The sequence below is a fragment of the Lissotriton vulgaris genome, chromosome 3_1 (genome assembly GCF_964263255.1).
Source record: "Lissotriton vulgaris chromosome 3_1, aLisVul1.2, whole genome shotgun sequence".
Lineage (NCBI taxonomy): Eukaryota > Metazoa > Chordata > Amphibia > Caudata > Salamandridae > Lissotriton > Lissotriton vulgaris.
In genome coordinates this window covers 613,785,673-613,811,604 of record NC_141689.1, presented here as the reverse complement: position 1 = coordinate 613,811,604, position 25,932 = coordinate 613,785,673, and the positions used below count along the sequence as shown (strand labels likewise).

General features: G+C 45.2%; 1 protein-coding gene across 1 annotated transcript in view; it reads right to left on the bottom strand.

The window, feature by feature from the left end:
* The window catches only part of ADGRV1 (adhesion G protein-coupled receptor V1), a 1,865,288-nt gene that overhangs the window by 424,984 nt on the left and 1,414,372 nt on the right, over window positions 1-25,932 (bottom strand). Inside the window, exon 85 of the mRNA XM_086963519.1 lies at window positions 18,891-19,007. Coding sequence (XP_086819645.1) covers window positions 18,891-19,007 — 117 coding nt within the window. The remainder of the gene's footprint in view (window positions 1-18,890; window positions 19,008-25,932) is intronic.

Genomic DNA, 25,932 nt, shown 5'->3' with positions numbered 1-25,932 from the left:
CACCATCAAATGCCAATGCAGCCACCATCATATAGCCACACAGTCACCATTTTCGAAAGCTATACAGTTTTATTAAGCAACTTAGTCACGTCATCATACAATCTTTTACAGATACTCAAAGGCTATATTTGTACTTGTATCTTTAAAGTATTTTAATATATGTGCGTGTTTGCATATTTTAGCACAATGAAACTTTAATCAAATTATTCTCTCCTATCAAAGACTGCTGATTTAAAAATAACAGTGTCAGAAGATATTGAACTCAGAATAGCTCATACTATCCTGCACTGGATTGATTTTGTTCATGCCCCGACAACGTGCGAAGCCAGGGAAAACAGAACTTAATGCGCCTTTTGTCTTCTTTAAGCGCTGTATACACAATTTTGCCTTCTCTTGCACGAATGAAGCTTATCAGGCGTTTGTACTGTTGATTTTGCAAAGGTCGGTGCTTCCTGTGCAGCCCAAATTTATCCCTGTCATTACAGAGTATAATCTCCCGTTTCTTTCATGTTCCAAAATTAAATCAATGAGTACAAAAGCCAGGCTAATTTTAGCACATCCTTTGCTTTTCCTGTATCACAACACATCACTCTATGGAGAGTAACATTCGCTGTCCCCTACTCTGTAAATGTCGCCTCAGGAACCAAAGCAAACTACCAAAGACAGTGCAGAGAAACAACATATAAACAAATATTTATTTGAGGAAAGGAAAAATACATTTGGGAAAAACGCTCTTTAACAAGACGTGCCTTCTTTTCGATGAGACATTGTAAGAAGGGATACTTCTGACTTATTATTAAATACTGATCTTCGACACTGTAAGGCTTTTCAAACTCTTGTCTGATTATTTAATGCACTATAACACAGCCTCAGTGATTCAGAGAACACAGCTCTGATTCTTGCACTTTAGCAATTTATACCATAGGCAACAGGAAATGAGATTACCTTTCTTCCTGTGTCTGGCCATGTATTTATTTATATATTTTATGTACTGGGTTTCATGAAAATAAATGTGTATCTTCAACTCAATACTTGGAGAAAAAATATTGATTAAGAAGTCATACTGGTAAACTGCACGTGGAACATTTTCGAAAGACTCAGCCGTAGATTTTGAGCACATGAAAATTATATTAGGAGAGACTAATATACAAATGTATCCATCGTTCCTTTTATGATATAAAATATATGTCTACCCAGGGGTGGTTCGGGTACAGTTAATTGAGTGATCAATATAAGTGTAATTTATTTCAGAAATACAGGAAGGGCGTATGAATATGATATGGCTAGACAGAGAGAAACACCGCATGCAACATGGATGGGTACTAACTGATGGCAGGATAGAAACATAAGGCACACTGTTATTGAATTTAGGAACCTTGTTCTCCATTTAATAACATACTGCCCAAAAATAAGCACCCGCATAACAGCTTCTTGGTCCAAATCAACACTAGCACGTTAGGCAAATAGTGTGTCTAGTTCTCAACCCCAGTTTAACAACAAGCATTGGCATAGACAAAAAAGGTCTCACCTTTGGGACCTTATAAGTGTTTAGTTATCCAGCACAATATCCTTGGTGCAACAACATCAACTGTTGCATGGCTAAACACTTATAAGGTCCCAAAGGCGAGACCTATTGGCTATGCCAATGCCTGTTTTTTAATTGGAGAGAACAGGTTTCCAAACAGAAGCTCAAACCCAATGGAAAAGGATAGTATGGTGGACCTGTGGGGTGGGGAAACAAATGAAACAAGAGAACTTGAAGGGAAGAAAATATGTGAGATGGATGGATGGGTGAAAGAATGGATTGACTGAGGGATGGATAGATGTGACATGAATGACAAAGTGGATGGATGGAAGCAGTGATGGCCGGGGAGAAGGAAGGATGGCTGGGTGGAGAGAATGGATGGGGAGGAGAGTGGATAGATGCAGAGAAGGATGAATGGATGAAGCAGAGGATAGATGGATGATTTCAAGAAAGAATAATAGAAAGATGGATGAATCTCTGAATGAATGAGTGGAAGGAAGAAATAACAAAAAGATGAAGTAGGTATGGATAGAGAAAGGAAAAAAGCAAAAAGACAAAGGCATTAAAGAGGGAAAGCTGGATGAAAGAACTATGATGAAAGTGAAGAATGGGTGGAAGGGTGGAGAAAGGGCAGCAAAAAGATGAGAGAAGGAATGAAAAGAAATAAGGAAGAAAGACTGAAGAAGAATAGGGGGTAGCAAATTTCAGAAATCTCTGAGGGATAGCAATCGCCAGAATGCTTGCTGTGCTCACTCAATACACTTGCTCACTTACTGCCATTTGTGATATTGTTCAGAATGGGGGTTGTTTTATTTTTCTGACTTCTCTCTTGCATGAAGTGTTACCTTACCTCAAGGGCTATCTGAGGCTTTTAATTTCATTTTACCTCAAAACTCAGGCCACAAAATCTCCACAAGCTTGCTTCCTAACCTAGACTTCAGCTGAGCGTTATATTCCATCCGGTCACTAGCCTTTTTTTAGCCAATGTCTACGTGCCTGCAAACTCACCTACTACCCGGAGGGCTTTTTAAACAATCTGGCTGGTGAAGAGCATGTTGAAGCAGAGGCTCTGCGTTTACAAGGCGGACCAATTCTTCCACCATATTGGATACAGTGCGCTGGACTGACCTGGCACTCCAGAGCTAAACTAGCCAGTGACTGGCGCCCTGGCGAACGCTAAAGACAAATATGGTCATGCCCCTGGTTCTTCTTTCAGTGTTTTGACTTTCAATGTTTGCAGCACGTCAATGTCACCAAAGTGAGTCTTTTACTTGTCCTTGCAGAAGGGGAACCAGTGTCGCACCTCAGGCAGACCCTGCATAATGGCCTTCACAATCTTGACAATGACTTGTGTGGCCTTGAAACAACTGTACCTCACTGAGAATATCTTGTAATACATATCCAACAGAAACCCGTCTGCTCCTGCGACCGAGGGACAGTCATACAGACAGCACTGTGTACACGCAGTTGGAGCACAGAACTCTCCAGGCTCAACTCTAACTTGTGGAAAGCCCTTCTGCCTGATATTCAATACTTTCCCATTCCGATGTCATCCAGAAAATCTGGAAAATTGCAAACGCTCCTATAAACAGCCTCCAGTCTGTCTGGAAACTGCTATTCTGTGCAACTTGGTGCGACTTAGGTGCCTATATGTCTAATTTAAACCCGCAGCACAGAAATAAGTATTAACATTGAAATCGCACTGCAATGCGTTCCAATAGGCCACCTTCGTAACTATGTTCTTCCTATTCTTTACCCTTTAATCTTTTTGCAGAACCCAAACGATTACCAGATCGACACAATGCAATGCTTATATTAATACATTTTATGGACGTTTATGGACGTTTTCAAAGTCAAAATCTTAGCGCGTCACCAAGTGTGGAGCGTCCAAGTGCGGAGCAACAACGAGAACACCAGTTGCTCCAAATGTTATTAAAAAAATAAACAAGGCTTGTAAGCCATTAATTTGAGGGTTCACGGGGCGTTAAGAAGTCCCAGATGGGAAACATGCACCTCACGTCTGCCTTCGACTGGGTGCAGAGGGGGAGACCCTGGGAGATTATGTTCTCTATGGGTATAGAACCATCGATTGTCCACTTCTTGGCAGCAATGCACCAGGTTATAACGGGTAGAGTGCAGTATGGTGTCGATGGCGAGCTCACTGACCCAATAAAGATGGATCGTATGGTCCGTCAAGGGTGCGTCCTTGCCCCGTTTTTATTCTGCCTCTACATCAACAACCTGGAGAGTAATTTGGTCAATGGGAAAATGGATGTACCCCAGATAGGGGACTTCTTTATGCCGATGATTGTGTTTTAATGTCCAGAACAGGGGTGGGGCTGCAGAAGCTTTTAACTAGTTTTAATGGTTTTATGAGTTATCTTGGACTGAAAACAAATGTTGCTAAATCCCATGTTATGGTGGTGGGCAAACCTCCCATAAACACAAAATCATGTTTTATTAATAATGAAAAATGACTTTGTGTACCCACCTTTTCCAACTTGGGCATTCTTTTTAATCAAAAAAATACATGGTTCCACTTAGTAGAGGCAGGAATTGGAGATTTTAATCGTAACGTTGAGGTTATGTTTAGGTTCTCAAAAAAAAAAGCTCCCGGCCTATAAAGTCATCACAGATATATACAAGGTTCACACGTGTACTATCACTTTGTATGGTGCTGGTGTCTGGGGGTTTTGTAGCACTGTTGGTCTACAGATAGTTGAAAATATGTTTCTGAAACAGTTGTTAACAGTGCCTAAAAGTACTGCTGTTACTATTTGTCATAATGAATTAGGTGTAACCCCACTATCTTTTCGTCTCCAGTTATCACCACTTCTGTTATGGCGTAGTATTTGGGTGAAAGAGGAGACAGTCCTATATTGTGCTAAAATCACTGACTGTTTGAAACTGGACTGTGTCAAGAAAATTCCTTGGATTACGTATATACATGAGTTACTAGGGAAGCTGGGGCTACCAGATTGTATTGACACTCCCAGTAATATAGTCAAAATTCCAAGAGTCAAACTGAAAAGAATGTTTATGACATATAGCTATGAAGTCAGAGATCGTGTAGAATATAGCAAGAAAAGAGTTATCGAACACTGATTGCTGGTTTGTTCTTTAAGTACTGAACCCTATCTCTCTTTCTATTTTAATCATCCTAAGATGTTTTATCTTATAAGATTCAGGATGGGTTTTGTCCACCTATTGGTTTCCTATACGTGTGATGCACATTGTCACGCAAAATTGGATTTGTGTCCTTGTGACTCAGAATCAGCACAGAGCACTTTACATTTTATGTTTTTCTGTAGATTCTGTACAACTGTTAAGGTTTTTAAATATAAGAAAGTTCAGGGCTGCGTGACAATATTTACTCCTCATGAAAGATAAATTTATTTGTTTAATGATTTATAAATACATTTCCACCGCAGTGCCGCTTCGGAACATGGTTGGTAAATGATTTTATATTGCTTAAAACAATATTTTAACATAAATTGTATGATTAATTGTATGAAATGTTTTTATTATGTAATCTTTTATGGTTGATTTGCAGCCGAAAAAAGATTTATTGAAGATGATGACTCCACAAGGTGAAACGTTTTGTGCACATGAGCATTAAGACCAGGTATAGCCACTAAACTAAATAACTACACTGTGATATATTCCTCTATTGCTGACTGCGTACATTGTGTCTCTTCAGTCTATTTTTCTTGTCTGCATACTCCATCACTTTCTTCAACTACTTCACTGTGCAAACACTTATGAGCAATTCACATTTATTGAGGCATCAAAAAAGATGCATAATGTGAAACTGTTATGATTAAATAACTGGTACATATGAAGAACAGCGCTGTACATTATTTATCTCTAACTGAGTAATTACTGTGAGCATGGAATACTTATTTTCTGTTGCTTTAATGAGTCCTTTATAAACCACTGTAGTTTTTATGTGTTTATATATACATTTGTTTCACTGAAAAAGCATTGGTTAATGTGTCATCATAGTTAGCTGTTGGAATATGACATTAGCGAACCTTAACCCCCCCACCCAAAAAAATAACTGAAATATGCCTGTTATAGTTTAGTGAACTATATATAACGTGTAATTCTGCAATGACTGCCAAGTATAGTTTAGTTTACTAGGTATGACTTATAGTCCTATAATGGCTGCCACAACATGTTGTGGCCAGCCAAAAACGGGGGTCCCTTTGGGACTTCCCACATGCCTCTGGGGGTCAGGGTGTGCTCTCCCTACCCCATATATATATTTGTAATTAATTTTCATGTTTTGGTTAACCAAACCGGATTGGCTAGTCTGATTTAAATTGGTCAATCAGAACCTATCTGGACACCAATGATCCAGATATAACTAACTTTTTAACCCGCTCTTGCCAATCTCAAGACCCTATTTAAATGCTAATTTTTCAAAAGCAGCTATGTAAACCTACACTAAAGCACAAAAGACACACTTTCTGAGTAATGTTCTAACTTTTGCAAAATGTAGTGTAAGCCCGTTCAGCCCTTTTTTTTCTTTATTTGAGAGCAATTACACTTTTGGGACCCTCACCGTTTTTCTCGGACCCCACTTGATGGATCAGCACAAAGCTTTCCATGACGGAGCCAATATGGATGAATTTTTTTGAGGGGGGAAAGTTTCGTACAGATTTGTCAAACGGCACCAAAGTTATAAGTGAAACAAGTAATGCTCTTCATATGGAAACTCTAACCTAAGCATAACTACACAGTGTGACTGCCACTTTGCAATAAAAAAAGAAGAAAAAAAAACGTGTGTGTGTGTGTGTGTCTGCGTGGGTGGGTGTGTGTGTGTCTCTCTCTCTCTAAGTGGAAGTTCCTGATCTGGAAGTAGTAGCATTGTCATATTTGGTATGTTTGGAATAGTGGTGATAAATCCTGCTTATTGGTGTAAGTGGATTATTCATTACTCTTTTAGAAAGTGGGCATTTCGCTGTGCCTATGACTCTATTTGCTTTGCAGCCTGAGTCCAATACAAGTCTAGGGCAGAGTGACAGCTATGCTTTGTGCAAACTTTCCAAATAGCCATCACATAAGATGGGGTTGGGTGTAACTGGGTTGCAACTGCATACTGAATGGTCTTCCTGACCTGGGAGAGAGGGAGGAGGGTTGCATTTACATTTATATAAGCTGTGTTGTCCTGACCCCACACAGAGTGCTTGTTTACCCCCTACTGTACACCTGGAGCCAGTGTTGTGTTGAAAGGGGGTATTGTGCACTTCTACAGTTTCTTTTGAAATTCACCCTAGATCAAGGACATTTTGACTATTAGTACAGGGGCTCTGATCCTATGATCTTAGACACTGTGTGGGACTTGTAACCAGAAGCTGCTGGCTCTATATGTTGTACCAAAGACAGTTGTGCTGCCGAAAATATCACCACTTGGACTATTTTTGCTCTGCCGTGCTGACCTGCTTCACTGCTAGAGACTTTGACACTTTGCTAAGGAACCCAGTGTGCAGGTCAGCTACTGCGCTTCATGCTCCCCGGTATACTCAAGGGTCTTGTGGCTACCACTACCTGCTCTTGTGGGGTTCTGGAAAGATTTCACTGGCAGCCACAAACTGGCCATGGGACAATGAGTCTGGCCACCTAAACCTTTCCCTCCAGTGCGTGTTAAACACTACATTTCTTGCAATTTCTGTGCAGGGTGAGCACTGTGGCCATGTGAGGTCATACTCCTTCAGGAAGAAGGGGCCTCCTGTGTACCAGCTGTTTTTCCCTGCCGCCTCTCCAGCGAGAGAGACAACATTTCTGGCAGTGACGAAAATCCCAGTAGGAGGGAAGTGAGTGAAGTGCGGGGACTCCGCTGACGTCTCGGCCTGGGTGGAACCTGATTGCAAAGTGAGGAGCGGAACCACTGCCGTGCTGCCTGCTCCGCTGGTGAGCTGACCATCTGTGTGAGCTCCAAAGCAAGAAGGCCACTCCTGACAACCGCATCAGAAGCATTCTGCGGGCCCGCCCATCTGGCACTGGCCACTCTAGTTTTGGTATGATGGGGAGGAACCTTAAAGTCTCCCTGTGGGAACCTCAGTGTGCGCCCTTCTCTCAGTGGATTTTGCAGTGAGAGGGTGGTGTGGACCTCCAATTGGCCCCATGAGGCCGACGACAGAGCCCTATCCAGAGGAAGCCTCATGGCGCAGAGGCAGGACAGGTACCGTGTTGCAGTGGCGGCACCACGCGTTCGCAGGAACCCAAGTTCTGCGAGTGGAGATAGCCCCGTGAATCCCTTCGTGGGGTTGCCCCACCCGTGTTTGTGCACGCCTTGGGGGAATTTGTCCTTTATTGTTCTGGGTGAATACTCTGGTGAGAACCCTGGGAAAGACACAGGCTGTATTTACAATCAAGGTGCTCCAGACATTACCATATGCTGTGTAGTAAGAGTGCAGGTGTTCATGTACCTTACGTTGGGAATCTAAGTTGCCGCACAGTACCTAATAAGATCACAGGAGTGATTGGTGTACGTCAGGATTGTCCTTCTCACAATTAACAATCATTCCACCCATTTCTGTCACACCCTTATGATTTTGTGAAACCCATGAGATCCCTGTGTTCCTGGGATCTCTGGGATAGGAGGCCAGCTAACCAGCCCTTGGAGAGTACTTCGGGACCCGGGGCACAACAGTTGGCACTTAGATGCAGGCCGGCAACGTTCAGACAAAATCCCCCAAATGATAATCCGCTTCCTGGAGCATGACAAGCTCCAAGCCACAGCAATTCTGCAGATAGTCCAGTTGCAGTTCCTCCTGCCCTAATGATTCCTTGTGTCAATGTCCCAGGGTCAAACCAGTGTAGTATGGTTCCAATTCCAAAAGCGTATCTGCTGTCAGAGGCCAGAGCCCCAGTAGTTATACCCACCATGGCCTTGAAGATACGATCAGTTCAAAAGGCCACCTTTGAAATGCACAGTTCCTCTCTAAATGTTGTCCTGTCTGCCATTCTAGCCTGGGAGATTTGATCACTATCTTTATTGAGGCCAAGACCCCGCCCCTTGGAATGCAGGTGCCAATTCCAACCCAACGTAACCACCGCAGAAAGGCCCCTCAGAATCAGAGGTCTGTAGTTTCCCTTGAGCCACTAGTGTATGGCATTCAGTCAGACATGCACAGATGTAGCTGCCCCCTAGCAACCAGATGTGAATTGGGTACAGGCTGACAGGCACACAGAGCCATGATCATTGAAATGTTCACTTTCCCAAAAGTGAAATTTCCCCACACGTAATGTCAGATCCTCTCGCACTACAGAAGATGATTTGCCATCACAAACTCATCAAACACGATACGCTACTGCTCTGCCCATAGGAAATACAGCTCAATAGCCTTTCCCGACATTCCCTCATGCTAATCCAATGCGAGAAGCAGGCCCCTTCATACCGAACACACCATCCGGTGCCATTAACAACCCTTGCATGCAACGCACACACACACACATGTCCTACCTCTTACCTAAACCACACCCTGTCACCAGAGAGAAATACAATATAGAATGAGACATGCAGAACCTTGGCATATAGCTTTTTAATTGCCAAACCATGTAACAGTAACTTCTGCACATAGACGCCACCAGGGCAAACTTGTGGCACAATCAATGAGTCACCTCCGTGGATGCACAACCTGTGATGCAGGCCCATGGAGGAGCATTAGAGATAAATGCCCAGGGTATGTGTCTTACCAATTGACAAGGACTTACAGCTAAGTCGAATCAGCCAATCAGGTATATGATGAGCACATTGCTTTGGCACAGAATGGCACTATCGCACACGCTCCAAGTCCTAAGGCTATAATCCAGAGCAGTAGAAAACTGGGAAGGTGAAATGCAACAAGTTGAGGGTAAGCACCCTAGAAAGGGCCATTTACAACACTGATGTTTTAACCATTGCCTAGTTAGCAAAGTAATTACTGATTTATGCTGTTTTGATCTCTGGGCTATGTACAATATACAATATAGGTTTATATAACATTGTTTGGAGACTCCTTTTGTGTTTGTATTTATTGTGTTGCTGGTGTGAGTGTGTTGCAGAAACGCCTTACACCTTGCCTCTGGTATAAGCCTGACTGCTCTTGCCAAGCTTCCAAGGGGGTGCGCACAGGTTTTCTTTGGTGTTCAACTTACGTGCCCTGACTAGAGTTGTGGGTTCTGCATGGCTTAGCTGCACGCTTTAAGATATAAATAAAGAATTGCTACCACATGTCAGTTGTTTGACACCCATTCTAATAAAATTCATTTTCCTTGAACAATAACCCTTTCGAGCAAAACATGCTCTTAATGCTCCTGACGATTCAGAAAAGGGGGTGGTGATGAACAGAGTGTCTGAATTAAGCAGACCACTCTTACCCAGTCCAAAGATCAGGGCTTGATCCATCACCGTTATTTATCTCACTGCACCATCCCAGCTCAGAACCTGGCTATATGCAAATCAGTCTGTCCCTGGCCCAGTGCATCATGGGAACAGAGCAGACTAAACTACCAAGCCAATTCTTCACCAGAAAGGAGACAAGCTACCGGGGACCGATTTCTGGCATTTCAGCCGTCTTCGGACCGGCTTGCTTGAATCCTGATGGTGCAGTGAGAAAGGGACTCATGTCTGAGTATACCCTGCCACACCTATAGTGGCCAAAAACGATTCAGAAAAGGGGGTGGTGATGAACAGAGTGTCTGAATTAGGCAGACCACTCTTACCCAGTCCAAAGATCAGGGCTTGATCCATCACCGTTATTTATCTCACTGCACCATCCCAGCTCAGAACCTGGCTATATGCAAATCAGTCTGTCCCTGGCCCAGTGCATCATGGGAACAGGGCAGACTAAACTACCAAGCCAATTCTTCACCAGAAAGGAGACAACCTACCGGGGACCGGTTTCTGGCATTTCAGCCGACTTCGGCCCGGCTTGCTTGAATCCTGATGGTGCAGTGAGAAAGGGACTCATGTCTGAGTATACCCTGCCACACCTATAGTGGCCAAAAACGATTCAGAAAAGGGGGTGGTGATGAACAGAGTGTCTGAATTAAGCAGACCACTCTTACCCAATCCAAAGATCAGGGCTTGATCCATCACCGTTATTTATCTCACTGCACCATCCCAGCTCAGAACCTGGCTATATGCAAATCAGTCTGTCCCTGGCCCAGTGCATCATGGGAACAGGGCAGACTAAACTACCAAGACAATTCTTCACCAGAAAGGAGATAAGCTACCGGGGACCGGTTTCTGGCATTTCAGCCGTCTTCGGCCCGGCTTGCTTGAATCCTGATGGTGCAGTGAGAAAGGGACTCATGTCTGAGTATACCCTGCCACACCTATAGTGGCCAAAAACGATTCAGAAAAGGGGGTGGTGATGAACAGAGTGTCTGAATTAAGCAGACCACTCTTACCCAGTCCAAAGATCAGGGCTTGATCCATCACCGTGATTTATCTCACTGCACCATCCCAGCTCAGAACCTGGCTATATGCAAATCAGTCTGTCCCTGGCCCAGTGCATCATGGGAACAGGGCAGACTAAACTACCAAGCCAATTCTTCACCAGAAAGGAGATAAGCTACCGGGGACCGGTTTCTGGCATTTCAGCCGTCTTCGGCCCGGCTTGCTTGAATCCTGATGGTACAGTGAGAAAGGGACTCATGTCTGAGTATACCCTGCCACCCCTATAGTGGCCAAAAACGATTCAGAAAAGGGGGTTGTGATGAACAGAGTGTCTGAATTAAGCAGACCACTCTTACCCAGTCCAAAGATCAGGGCTTGATCCATCACCGTTATTTATCTCACTGCACCATCCCAGCTCAGAACCTGGCTATATGCAAATCAGTCTGTCCCTGGCCCAGTGCATCATGGGAACAGGGCAGACTAAACTACCAAGCCAATTCTTCCCCAGAAAGGAGACAAGCTACCGGGGACCTGTTTCTGGCATTTCAGTGATGGATAAAGCCCTGATCTTTGGACTGGGTAAGAGTGGTCTGCTTAATTCAGACACTCTGTTCATCACCACCCCCTTTTCTGAATCGTTTTTGTCCACCATAAGCATGGAAGGGTATACTCAGATGTGAGTCCCTAGCTCATTGCACCATCAGGATTCAAGCAAGCCGGGCCGAAGACGGCTGAAATGCCAGAAGCCGGTCCCCGGTAGCTTGTTTCCTTCCCAGTATAATAATTGGCTTGGTAGTTTGGTCTGCTCTGTGCCCATGATGCACTGGGCCAGGGTCAGACTAATTTGCATATAGCCAAGTTCTGAGCTGGGATGGTGCACTGAGCTAAAAAACGGTGATGGATAAAGCCCTGATCTTTGGACTGGGTAAGAGTGGTCTGCTTAATTCAGACACTCTGTTCATCACCACCCCCTTTTCTGAATCATTTTTGTCCACCATAAGCGTGGAAGGGTATACTCAGATGTGAGTCCCTAGATCATTGCGCCATCAGGATTCAAGCAAGCCGGGCCGAAGACGGCTGAAATGCCAGAAACCGGTCCCCGGTAGCTTGTTTCCTTCCCAGTATAAGAATTGGCTTGGTAGTTTGGTCTGCTCTGTTCCCATGATGCACTGGGCCAGGGTCAGACTAATTTGCATATAGCCAAGTTCTGAGCTGGGATGGTGCAGTGAGCTAAAAAACAGGGATGGATAAAGCCCTGATCTTTGGACTGGGTAAGAGTGGTCTGCTTAATTCAGACACTCTGTTCATCACCACCCCCTTTTCTGAATCATTTTTGTCTACCATAAGCGTGGAAGGGTATACTCAGATGTGAGTCCCTAGCTCATTGCACCATCAGGATTCAAACAAGCCGGGCCGAAGACGGCTGAAATGCCAGAAACCGGTCCCCGGTAGCTTGTTTCCTTCCCAGTATAAGAATTGGCTTGGTAGTTTGGTCTGCTCTGTTCCCATGATGCACTGGGCCAGGGTCAGACTAATTTGCATATAGCCAAGTTCTGAGCTGGGATGGTGCAGTGAGCTAAAAAACGGTGATGGATAAAGCCCTGATCTTTGGACTTGGTAAGAGTGGTCTGCTTAATTCAGACACTCTGTTCATCACCACCCCCTTTTCTGAATCATTTTTGTCCACCATAAGCGTGGAAGGGTATACTCAGATGTTAGTCCCTAGCTCATTGCACCATCAGGATTCAAGCAAGCCGGGCCGAAGACGGCTGAAATGCCAGAAGCCGGTCCCCGGTAGCTTGTTTCCTTCCCAGTATAATAATTGGCTTGGTAGTTTGGTCTGCTCTGTGCCCATGATGCACTGGGCCAGGGTCAGACTAATTTGCATATAGCCAAGTTCTGAGCTGGGATGGTGCACTGAGCTAAAAAACGGTGATGGATAAAGCCCTGATCTTTGGACTGGGTAAGAGTGGTCTGCTTAATTCAGACACTCTGTTCATCACCACCCCCTTTTCTGAATCATTTTTGTCCACCATAAGCGTGGAAGGGTATACTCAGATGTGAGTCCCTAGATCATTGCGCCATCAGGATTCAAGCAAGCCGGGCCGAAGACGGCTGAAATGCCAGAAACCGGTCCCCGGTAGCTTGTTTCCTTCCCAGTATAAGATTTGGCTTGGTAGTTTGGTCTGCTCTGTTCCCATGATGCACTGGGCCAGGGTCAGACTAATTTGCATATAGCCAAGTTCTGAGCTGGGATGGTGCAGTGAGCTAAAAAACAGGGATGGATAAAGCCCTGATCTTTGGACTGGGTAAGAGTGGTCTGCTTAATTCAGACACTCTGTTCATCACCACCCCCTTTTCTGAATCATTTTTGTCTACCATAAGCGTGGAAGGGTATACTCAGATGTGAGTCCCTAGCTCATTGCACCATCAGGATTCAAACAAGCCGGGCCGAAGACGGCTGAAATGCCAGAAACCGGTCCCCGGTAGCTTGTTTCCTTCCCAGTATAAGAATTGGCTTGGTAGTTTGGTCTGCTCTGTTCCCATGATGCACTGGGCCAGGGTCAGACTAATTTGCATATAGCCAAGTTCTGAGCTGGGATGGTGCAGTGAGCTAAAAAACGGTGATGGATAAAGCCCTGATCTTTGGACTTGGTAAGAGTGGTCTGCTTAATTCAGACACTCTGTTCATCACCACCCCCTTTTCTGAATCATTTTTGTCCACCATAAGCGTGGAAGGGTATACTCAGATGTTAGTCCCTAGCTCATTGCACCATCAGGATTCAAGCAAGCCGGGCCGAAGACGGCTGAAATGCCAGAAACCGGTCCCCGGTAGCTTGTTTCCTTCCCAGTATAAGAATTGGCTTGGTAGTTTGGTCTGCTCTGTTCCCATGATGCACTGGGCCAGGGTCAGACTAATTTGCATATAGACAAGTTCTGAGCTGGGATGGTGCAGTGAGCTAAAAAACGGTGATGGATAAAGCCCTGATCTTTGGACTGGGTAAGAGTGGTCTGCTTAATTCAGACACTCTGTTCATCACCACCCCCTTTTCTGAATCATTTTTGTCCACCATAAGCGTGGAAGGGTATACTCAGATGTGAGTCCCTTGCTCATTGTCAAGTCAAGTCAAGTCAAAAGATTTGTATAGCGCGCTACATACCCAGAGGGTCTCAAGGCGCTTGAAGAAGGGTGGGGAGTTACTTGTCGAATATCCACGTTTTGAGTTGCTTTCTGAATGCTAGGTGGTTCTGAGTAAGGCGAAGGTGAGTGGGAAGTGAGTTCCAAGTTTTAGCTGCTAGGTAGGAGAAGGATCTACCTCCCATGGTGGTTTTGTTGATGCGAGGAACAGTGGCAAGGGCTTGGTTGGAGGATCGTAGCTGGCGGGAGGGGGTGTAGAAGGATAGTCGTGTGTTGAGACATTCAGGTCCGATTTCGTAGAGTGCTTTGTGTGCGTGGGTTAGGAGCCGGAACGTGATCCTCTTATTGACGGGGAGCCAGTGTAGGTTTTTCAGGTGATCAGAGATGTGTTCTTTACGCGGAATGTCTAATATGAGCCTGGCTGAGGCGTTCTGGATGCGTTGTAGTTTTTTCTGGAGTTTTGCGGTGATGCCGGCGTAGAGGGTGTTTCCGTAGTCCAGTCGGCTCGTGACCAGAGCGTGGGTGACTGTTTTTCTAGTTTCGGTAGGGATCCAGCGAAATGTTTTTTTGAGCATGCGAAGAATGTTGAAGCAGGATGAAGAAACGACGTTGACTTGTCTGTTCATTGAGAGTGAGGAATCCAGGATGACGCCCAGGTTCCGTGCGTGGTCCGTCGGGATGGGTGCTTTTCCAAGGGCCTCTGGCCACCAAGAGTCGTCCCAGGCGGAGGGGGAGGTACCTAAGATGAGGACTTCTGTTTTGTCTGAGTTCAGTTTCAGACGGCTGTGCTTTATCCATTCGGCTACTTCTTTCATTCCTTCGTGTAGGTTGGTTTTGGCCGTGTTAGGGTCTCTGGTGAGTGATAGGATCAGTTGAGTGTCGTCGGCGTAGGAGATGATGTTGAGGTTATGTTGGCGTGCGATGGTCGCGAGGTCGCGACCATCAGGATTCAAGCAAGCCGGGCCGAAGACGGCTGAAATGCCAGAAACCGGTCCCCGGTAGCTTGTTTCCTTCCCAGTATAAGAATTGGCTTGGTAGTTTGGTCTGCTCTGTTCCCATGATGCACTGGGCCATGTTCAGACTAATTTGCATACAGCCAAGTTCTGAGCTGGGATGGTGCAGTGAGCTAAAAAACAGTGATGGATAAAGCCCTGATCTTTGGACTGGGTAAGAGTGGTCTGCTTAATTCAGACACTCTGTTCATCACCAACCCCTTTTCTGAATCATTTTTGTCCACCATAAGCGTGGAAGGGTATACTCAGATGTGAGTCCCTAGCTCATTGCACCATCAGGATTCAAGCAAGCCGGGCCGAAGACGGCTGAAATGCCAGAAACCGGTCCCCGGTAGCTTGTTTCCTTCCCAGTATAAGAATTGGCTTGGTAGTTTGGTCTGCTCTGTTCCCATGATGCACTGGGCCAGGGTCAGACTAATTTGCATATAGCCAAGTTCTGAGCTGGAATGGTGCAGTGAGCTAAAAAACGGTGATGGATAAAGCCCTGATCTTTGGACTGGGTAAGAGTGGTCTGCTTAATTCAGACACTCTGTTCATCACCACCCCCTTTTCTGAATCATTTTTGTCCACCATAAGCGTGGAAGGGTATACTCAGATGTGAGTCCCTAGCTCATTGCACCATCAGGATTCAAGCAAGCCGGGCCGAAGATGGCTGAAATGCCAGAAACCGGTCCCCGGTAGCTTGTTTCCTTCCCAGTATAAGAATTGGCTTGGTAGTTTGGTCTGCTCTGTTCCCATGATGCACTGGGCCAGGGTCAGACTAATTTGCATATAGCCAAGTTCTGAGCTGGGATGGTGCAGTGAGCTAAAAAACGGTGATGGATAAAGCCCTGATCTTTGGACTGGGTAAGAGTGGTCTGCTTAATTCAGACACTCTGTTCATCACCACCCCCTTTTCTTAATGCTCCTGACGGCACTTAGCAGTGCACTCAAACATTCTGCAGTGCATTTTCTAACAAGCACAAAAACTTCCTTTTGAATTGAAATAGAAGGCCTGTTGGGCATATTTATAATTAATTTATAATTTCTATATATATAATTTATAATTTTTTTCAAGCAGAGCAATGCAGCAAGCCACCGTGCTGCGCTGCGTGAAAGGGCAGGAATGTGCCGTATTGAACATCATACGGTGCATTCCTGTCCCTACCATGCACTAGCACACTCTTGACTGCCTAGCACCAACACAGGCCCCTCTGCACTGCAGTACAAGGGTCCACGCGTTGCAAGCATGATTGTTTCTGAGCAGGAATGTGCCCCCTCCTGCACAAAAACAATCCCCTGTGGCATTTTCCTCTTGCTATGTGTGCTGCAGAATGCAGCATACATAGAAAGAGGAAATAACCAGGAGAAATAAAGATATTTCTCCTTGTTATGTCTTCCCTCGGGATGCATAGCATTTTGACGCATTTCCAAGTCTACCAGTAATGGTAAATCTGGGAACACCCACGCTCCACCTGTGGAGGCCTCTCTGGGTCAGAGTAGCGCAACACAGTGATTTGTGCTGCGTTACTCTAGATTTAGCAAGTCACGCAGGACCACGCAAGGTAGTCTTGCTTGGCTTATAAATCTAACTTGAGAGTTGTGTTGCTCCTGTGGCCCATTGCGTGGCGCAAAGGGTAATGCAACTGTTTGATAAATATGCTCCCTAATTACTACTGAAATGTTTGGCTGGTTTTCCATGATATTTATGAGACATCTCTCTCAGATGATAAGAATTATGAGGTACCTGACAATGCAGTTTTTCTTCACGACTACAGTCGCTGTTCATAATTTCTCACCTTATCTTGTTCCATAGGAAGTGATCTTAGAAGGCATTCCCTTCCCCTCCTACCCACGCTCCTCCTGCTGGAGGTGTTGCTAGCTGTGACATTGCCCACGTTCTCAAACCTTGTCTCTATCTGGAACGCAACTGGACTGAAATTTGAATTTCAACAAGGGAAGCTAACAGCTACTACTTTCAGACACCTGCCTCATTTGTAGTGCTACACGATATGCTTCATAAGCATCAGAGGACATGAACTGCCATGCTTCCATAAGAGGAGAAAGCATGTAGACTCTGTCGTGGAAGTCAGCCCTATGCAGGAAACACAGTAATTTGATGGTAGAAATGATGAAGATGGCGTCCCATTAAAGGATATTTTGCAGATTGAGGTATCTCCTACAATGTTTAGGTCCAGCAACACCATGTGATAAAGTAATGGAAAATTTGTTTTTATTCTGGTTGTGAACACAGCTATCTGTGGGCAGGCTCTAAAGCTGGGGCATATTTATGTAGCTTTTACGCAACACAGCAAGCCACCTTGCTGTGCTATGTGAAAGAGCAGGAGTGCACTGTATTGAACATAATACAATGCATTCCTGTCCCTTCCTTGTACTGGCGTCCTTGTGGCTACTTAGCGCCAACGCTTGTGTAGTAAGAAGAATTGTTTTTGTGCAGGAAGGGGCACCATCCTGCACAAAAACAATACCCTGAGGCATTTTCCTCTTTCTGTGTGTGCTGCAGAATTAAGCCAACATAGAAAGAGTAATGAACAAGAGGAAATAAAGGTATTTCTCCGTGTTACGTCTCCCCTGGGGAGGCATTGCATTTTGACGCATTCCTAGGTCTACCAGTGTTAGAAACTATGGAAATGTGTCTAAATCCATGGGTGACTGTGTGGGAACACCCGTGCTTCATCCATGGAACACCTCCCTGGGGAAGAGTAATGCAACACAGCGATTTGTGCAGCGTTGCATTTTTCTAGATTTAGTACGCCGTGAAGGGCCATTGAAGGTGGCCTGGCGTGGCTTGATAAATCTATCTTAAGTGTTGCGTCGCTCTTGCGCCCCATTGCGGGTGCAAGGGGAACGCAGCTCTTTAATAAATATTCCCCTATGTAGCTAGACTGGTGTGTGTCTGTCTTGATAATCCCTGTTTGTAGGCCACTAAGAACCTAAATCTAGTGGTGCGAGTCCAGGTGTGAATGTTGTCTTGCGTCCTTGAACGGAAAAAACGTGAACCTTCTTTTTTGACGATTGTTCAGAGGGGACAGTCATTCATACCAAGCAAATCAACAGACAATTTGAACATAATCTAAAGCACTGTGTTCTGCAAGTGCCCTGAACTAACTGGGCGTTGCATATTCCTCCGTGCAAACAAAATGTACTCAAAACGAAAACGATATTCATAAGAATAAATGGTCTCCTTTAAACTACACTTTTTGCATACAATTTATTCTTTAAAATCATATATGCATCACCAAATACTGCCCTCCTCGGAGCGCTATGTCTGTTTGGACACCAGGAATTACCAGTGAAATATGTTCATGCACCACTATTTTCTTCTCTAACAGAAAAGCATTGTTTGAACAATGGATTACATCGCGTAAGGAAGAAAGCACGCGGCACTTGTACTTTACAACCCATTGCTTTGAAATTAATGCACAGTATTGTTTTGAAGTGTATATAAATGTTACATGCAGTGTGTACGTTGCAGTTGTTAAGGTAACTGCCCAATAGCAGCTCGGTCTAGCCTGTTTCAGAAGACTGCAATATCACAGTTATTCCCCTGCTCTCCGATAGATGGCAGCGGTGGGTCTCCAGACTTGACTCGTCCTCCGTGTGTAAATCACTCATCTGCCATCCCCGCATCAATATTTCAGTTTTACTGGCGCCTTTTGTACAAACATGCATATGCCTCAGCAAGGTTTGTACGTGTTGAGCAACGCCGCTTATGAACTTTTCCAATCACTCACTCTGAATGTTCACTTTAGGAGGAGACTCATTCACAGGCGCTGTCTAATCATTCATTCAGATGAACCAGCCGAGCAATGAGGTACTAACCTGGACGAGCATCCAGCTGAATTGGCAGAGGTACAGGTAGTGTGCAACACCTCCCAACGCCGAGCAGCTCTCAGTGGAAAGTTTTGGGCTGATGTAGGCAGAGATCAGGAATGAAATCTTTAAGAGAGAAAAAAAAATGCAAAACGTCAGAAAAATAAAACATTTCGACACACTCATAAAATACTTTTTAAAAAAAGGATGAGCAGCAGCTTCTATAGAATAAGCAACGTGGCTCGCATTTTTAAAAGCTTTTTATGGGCACAAAGTGACACTAGTTGATGCAAAGCTTCAGGGTAAGGCATCCTCTACTGGATGACCGCAAGTTACAAAGAATGACCACCTCTGTGCCATGTATTGTATTGTATTGTAATTGCATTTATATAGCGTTTACTACTCCTGACGAGGCGTCAAAACGCTTTTCCGGCGAGTAGCACGCTACTTGGGGACCCATAGAGGATTAGTGTTGAATTAGTATAGTGAAACATGCAAGTACATTTTAAGTGGAGGATAGGTTAGTCAGTATTTGGATTTGGAATGAAAGCAGAAGGATAGAGGAGGACAAAAGGTTTGCATTTATATAGCGCTTGTTACCCCTAATGGGGTGTTGAAGTACGCTACTCCGGAAGCCCATAAAGGATTAGTGGTGAATGAGTATGGTGAAATATGAAAGTAATCTCAGTGGTGGATATTAGTCAGTTATTTGAAGTGAGGATAGCACAGGGATAAAAGGGGCAGTGCGGATTATTGACCACCAAGGAGTGACTGTGAGGTGATCCCATGAGAGTTCCACAGGGAAGGGAGCAAGTAAGAAACACATGCATAGTATAGTGGGAGTGGGCATAAGAGTAAAAACACATCAGTCAGTAGTGGGACTGTGGATGGAGCCATCAGCGGCGCTTCAGTGCCAACGCTGTGATTATGCTTCCCATCAGTGGGAGAAGCTCTTGCAGAGCTTCCTCTTCCAGCAAAGCAATTAAAAGAAAAAAATATTTGGGGGGGGAGGGGGGCGTGGTCCCTTGCTACAAAGCCTAACATAGAAGACTATATTTAGAACATTTGCTATGCAAGTGGAAGGTGGGTGTCGCCTTCAATCCTCTTGCCAGGGCATGGTTAAATAGGTCTGCAAGTTGCACTGCTTCCTTGGAGCAAACTGGTAAATACCAAATGTGGGGGTTAGTTATTGGCTAGGAGAGTTAAACTGCAACTCATTCTGCTTTGTGCAGTGTAGAATGGGGATAACGTACAATTGACACATGTGATTTAGTAATCAGAGATACAAATTAGTGCATGAGTGCTATTTGCCCACCTATTTTTGATGAGGGTTTACCTAGCAAAAATCAGACGCTCAAAAGATTGTCCATCGTATTTGTGCCAAGGTCATAGAGCCTGCACCAAAGAAAGAGTGAGATTCAGGATTCCACTCAATAATATTCATGGTTACAAAGTCACCAAGAGGATTGAGATTAGTGCTTTACCTCAAGAACTTTAATTGACCAATGACTCAATGGCCAATGATTTGCCAACAGACATTCATGACATCATTGGACACACATGATGCATATATAAATATGCTTATTTGTGTTCCTTGCTGTGTGCAAATGTCATTTCCAGTTCACATTACTACCATTTGGTCCAAAATCTAACATGTTGGTACCATTATTAACCCTTTCGCTGCGGCGGCTATTCCGCCGCAGTGCTAAGGGGTGGGGGGGGGGGGCACACGGCGCTCACACACTGGTGACGGAACTGCTCCGTCACGCCCCTCGGGTGAGCTGTGCTTGTGACAGAACGGTTCCGTCACGGCCCGCCCGCTCAATAGAATGCGTCGCGCATGCGCGAAATCAGCGCCGCGCAGGCGCGGTGAGCTGGCCGTGACGGAACGGTTCCGTCACCAGCACAGCCCACCCGAGGGGCGTGACGGAACGGTTCCGTCACCAGCATGGGAGGGGTTCATGGGGTTACTACACATTGAAGTAATCATGATACACATCTGTTTAGTCAACTGGTTGCTGCAAGCACCACCCTCAAAACTGGCGGGGCTCCAAAAGATGAGGGTATGTGCAATTTCACTCCAGCACGCTTTTCTAATCAATTGGCAGAAATCTCATCTGCGGCCGTCCCAAATGTTGCAATACATTGGGGATGATTTTCTCACACACATCTAGGCAGAGTGTTTGTACCTGAACAGAAGATGGAGATTCTATAATCTAGAATATCAGCTCTTTTGACCACCAAAGAAGTACCCATTCAGGCATGAATGAGCGACCAGGGTTATACTGCATCAACTGTGTTTTTAGAGCTTTGGGTTCAAGCTCACTTGAAATCTCTGATGCAACACCTAACACAGGCATGCAATCCAACGCCTGAGGATTCAAACCAGCTGTCTGGACAGTGGCGAGGTTACTCCCATGTCCTTTGTCCAGTTTCGCGCCAGAGCAGGAGCCAACGGCTCCCAGGACTGGTTTGAACTGGACTATATGCAGGGACACCAAATGTGCCCCTCATGCAGACTTTTGTTCACTGGCAAGCGCGTCCACCCAGCCCTAATACACTAAATCCTATCTGGGAGTTGGTCAGACCTCCCTGTGACAGGATGCCTATTGTTCCACCTTCCTCTGCTCGAGCTTGGCTCAGCAGTAGGAGGGCAGAAATGTGTCTCTGGTCGTCAGTAACCATTTTGTGCTGCCCGGAACTAGAAGGCTCGTACTGGGAAGACAAGGGACCCAACATAGCTCGCTTCTGAGGGGTGGAATAATAACTCCCACACTGGTTACTAAACCTGGGCGTAGTTAGCGTAGTCGCGCTACGCGTTGCTACGCGAACTGCGTATTGCGGTAGGGAAAATGCTGTTCGCACTGATTGCACAGTGCCGGATACTTGCACAGTGCAAGCGGTCGTTTTCTGCCGCTCGATTAGATTTGTACTCGAGCGTCAGTTTTCTCAACGTGGACTGGTAGTTTCTCATCACGAGCGGTCGCGAGCATACGTGACCACTCGCAATAAGAAATCTGACCTCCCCGCGTTGAGAATCTCGCCGGGAGGTTTATTTTCCACGCTCTCGATTGGCACCTTGATGTTGCTGATCGCGAATGAAGAAAAAGTCTCGCCGGGATGTCATTTGCTCGCTCACGGGCGCAAATTTGAAGTTGAGGACTGCGAGCAAGCAAAAAATGCCCGCTACGCCACTCTACTCGTTTTTGCACTGTGCTATGCGCAATACGCATAGCGCATAGTTTCACAAAGTACGCGAACGTAGTGTAGTCCTACGCCCAGGGTTACTGGGCACCGGTGTGTGGGTATGATTCCACAATATTTGACACCAAGCACGATAGGGTTACTTTCAGCTGTTTTAGAGCTGGTCATCACGTGGTAGCATAATGCCACTCTGTATGTCACAAATGGCCGCTGCACTAACAACCCGGGAGAATGGACTTCGTAGGCTGCAGGTGTGTCCTGCTCATGCAGTGGCACCATCTCACTTAGAACCAAGCACCCTGCCTTCAGGATTGTCAAGGCCTACTATTGGGGTGATTATAGGTTTTAAGAGTAGTCACCCTTAGATATAGTAGACCTACATCTTAAGTAAGTGCTGCATGCACCAACTTACACAGGCTGCAATGGCAGGGCTGTAGGTTCCATTTTGCATGGCCTCTCATGGGTGGCATAATACATGCTTCAGCCAATGGGAGGCCTCTGGTGTACCTATGCATTGGGTACATGGGTACCATATACTAAGGACTGATAAGGGTACCCCAGTATCCAATTTGGAGTGTACCTAAGTACATAACAAAGCAGTTTAGGGAGAAAGCAGATAGACAGGGGTCCTGATTAGCAGGATCCCAGTCAGACTAGTCAAAAACAGTATCACATTTAGCAAAAAAGTGTGGGGGGGGGGGTAATCATAAGAAGCAGATCCTACTTTCCTACAATATCACACAGCTGAATTCCATTCAGTTAAAGAATTTTTGTAAATTTTGGATCTTCCTAGACAGGGACTAAACTAGCCCTAGCCACATTAAGTAGATGTGAAACGTTTATAAGATGGAAGAGTAGTCTCCCTCCAATTGTTCAAAATCACTCAGCAAGAGGGTTAGAAGCACCTTTGGGTACAAATTTAGGTATCTCTTTTATTGATGCTTGTTAGACAGCTGCTTGGTCCTCACCAGTTACCTTTATCACTCATTACCTAGTACAGATACTGACAGCAACAGTGGTGGGTGTGGGTCGAGCGTTGCCGTCTTCAGTGGTATCAGGATTCAATACATTTCCCTGAAATTGCAGTGAAATATTTGTGTTCTTTTTAAAAGGTAAAAAAACAGAATAGAGAGATGGTCATGCCACAACGTGTGCTTTTTTATATGGCATAACCTAGAGATCTAATGAATGAACTAAGGAAGATGCAAATGCACTGGTAATGCAGTGAATGAACCACGGAAGACGCAGATGCAGCAGTAATGTTGGGGTAATACTCATCATACCTAGTGTGTTCTTCCTGGGTTTATTTGCGACTTCTTGCCCGCCTACCCATGATGGTTGTGACATATCTTCTTGGTATCACCAAAAAGTGACACAAACAGTGTGGGTAGGGCTTTGTAAAGGTTTTTCATGGAAAAGAAAAATAAACTTTTGTGAGGAGGTGGGTGCTTCAGTGTGACAACATGCCTCATGACATAATGAATGAAATAAGGAAGAACAAACTAGGCATAATGAAGCGCACACAAAGGAATTCAAACTTTTACTGTGGTTATTCGATGGTCTGAACTCTGAATATGAACTAAGGGAGTAATATCTCTCCCTGAAGAAACTCCAAGGGGCCTACTATAAATGTGATTGACCTGTACTCCCTGGTGGAACACATCTCAGCCTTTCTGCACCAGGATTCCTATGGTGTGGGCTCACCAGACATGAGTTTGCAAGCTGGAAAATCTAGTTGGTAATATCAGATAAGGCTTGGGCTCCCAGAGCAGCCCAGCCTCAACCCCTGGCCCCACCCAACCCCTTCCATGAGGAACACTGAATGCTCGCCCCACCCTCTCACAATCTTTGCTGTTTCCCGGTGTCCTCCCCTACCTGCCCTGCACCGGCCCTTCCACTTGCATTTACCACCTGTTTCCCGCAGGTGGTAAATTGAAGCAGATTTGTGCTATGAATGGGGATACTGCATGACTATTTGGATTCGGCAATTCCAGGTTTGCTTGTGATCCCCCCATCAAAACGCAAATACTCGCAATGCCAGATGTATGATATCGTCCGGAAACATTACTTCACGCCACTCAGTATCCTCGCACATAAGTCTCACAAGCTCATCATTGGGGCCAAGGTGTGGTATTGATATTTCTTCTGGTGGTATTGCTGGATGAGAATTCGACATAACTCGAAAATATGGTATTTTTGTTTCATAAGTTTCACAAACATAATTATTATTCAGGGGTTAATTGGAATACAAATATGTGACTCAAGATGTAAGTCACTTGGCTCAATGTGGCCTCTTATAACTTTACTTTGCCGTGGTTACTTTTTCGAAAATTACTGATCACTTAAATTAACAAAGTGAATTCTTAAAAATACAATTACATTTGAAGTCCCAAAGCAGCTTTTGGAGTTTCTGGGACTCTTTTCAGTGGCCTCGGCAGTAAGAAATGCACACAAAGATGATACAGGTTTTTCAAGATGCGTTAGAAAGACCATGGTGCGGTCAGTTAAGCCAATGAAAGAGAGGCTAGAATTTCAGGCAATGAAAGAGTGTTAGGCATCTCAATTTAGCTTTCATATTTTTCCACTTGCAAGCTCTTTAAAGTGTTGGTTAGTTTTCATGTGCCCGAGGAAACAGGTCACTAGCTCTTTTGGAGGCCTGCCCACGACAGCTGCCCTGCCAATGCCAACCTTGCATCAGCAGGTGTTGCTGAACAAGTGTTTTCCTGTCCCCTGTTGCCTTGGATGCACTTCCCTTCCCTGCTGGCTGAAGGCTTGAAACCAAGACAGGGCCTCCTCACATAAAATGTTACTGAGCGGCTAGGAAAGCTCTGGGGGTTAGCCTCTGCTAGCACTCGAGCTACAGCGAGGTTGAAGCAGGTTTATGTGTTTAGTAAAAAGTGCACTCCTATGCTGCAGATTTTTCATATTCAGCAGCCCCTCCAGTTCTTTGCATTTGGTCTGGCTGGGACAATTGCTCGAGTGTCCTCTCTAGCAAACGACTGCTATTGTGCCCTCACTTTTGGGCCCTCACAACGAGTGGCCTGTTAATTCTGAGGCCCTGGTAACAATAGATAATGGGCTTATCGCTATTACAAGTTCAGCGGGAACACAGCTTCTCGGTACTCCACCCTGACATTTCGCTTGTATCAAACAGGCAAAGCCTGCTAGTGGAATCCTAGAAGAAAGCATGCTGAAATCGAAAGGGTAAGTCTAACTTCTGCGTGTTGTTCCCAAAAACGTGCTGTCCTAGTTATCATTGGCGGCTGGAATATATGGGGGGGGGGGGGGCTGGGGAGGGGAGGGGAGTTTGTAGGTGTAGAAAAAAATATATATAAAAATAAATGGGGGCGTGCATGCAATTAAAATTAAAATATATAAAGAACACAGCTCACTACAGGGCCTCGTCATTCTGGACCTCGTCGCAACTGCAGTGCAAGCCACAGCAAATTCCTTGACCAATCTGTGCGCTGCACTCACCAGCATGAGAGAGGCACCCTGATTGGAGGGAGCGGCCTGTCTAGACGCTCCACAGCACTCTGGAGGCCTGCACGAGCTATAACCTAACAGTCTTGAAACAGCTGGTTTAGAGGTTTCAAAGTACGCATGCCTGGCTGGCCGTCACAAGACGGCCAGTCAAAGGGACATGCGTACTTTGAAAAGTGCACAAGCAGCCAATGCTCCTCCCTGCTGCTGCTCTCACTAAGCTCCGCCCCATCCTGACTTTCGGTTCGGGAGGCTGAAAAATAAAATGGTAATGAATTACCATTTTATATTATATCTTGGGTCCATTTAAGTGGGTCAACTCTCCTACGCTTTAATGGAGGAGGTACACCTGCCTGTTGTCCTA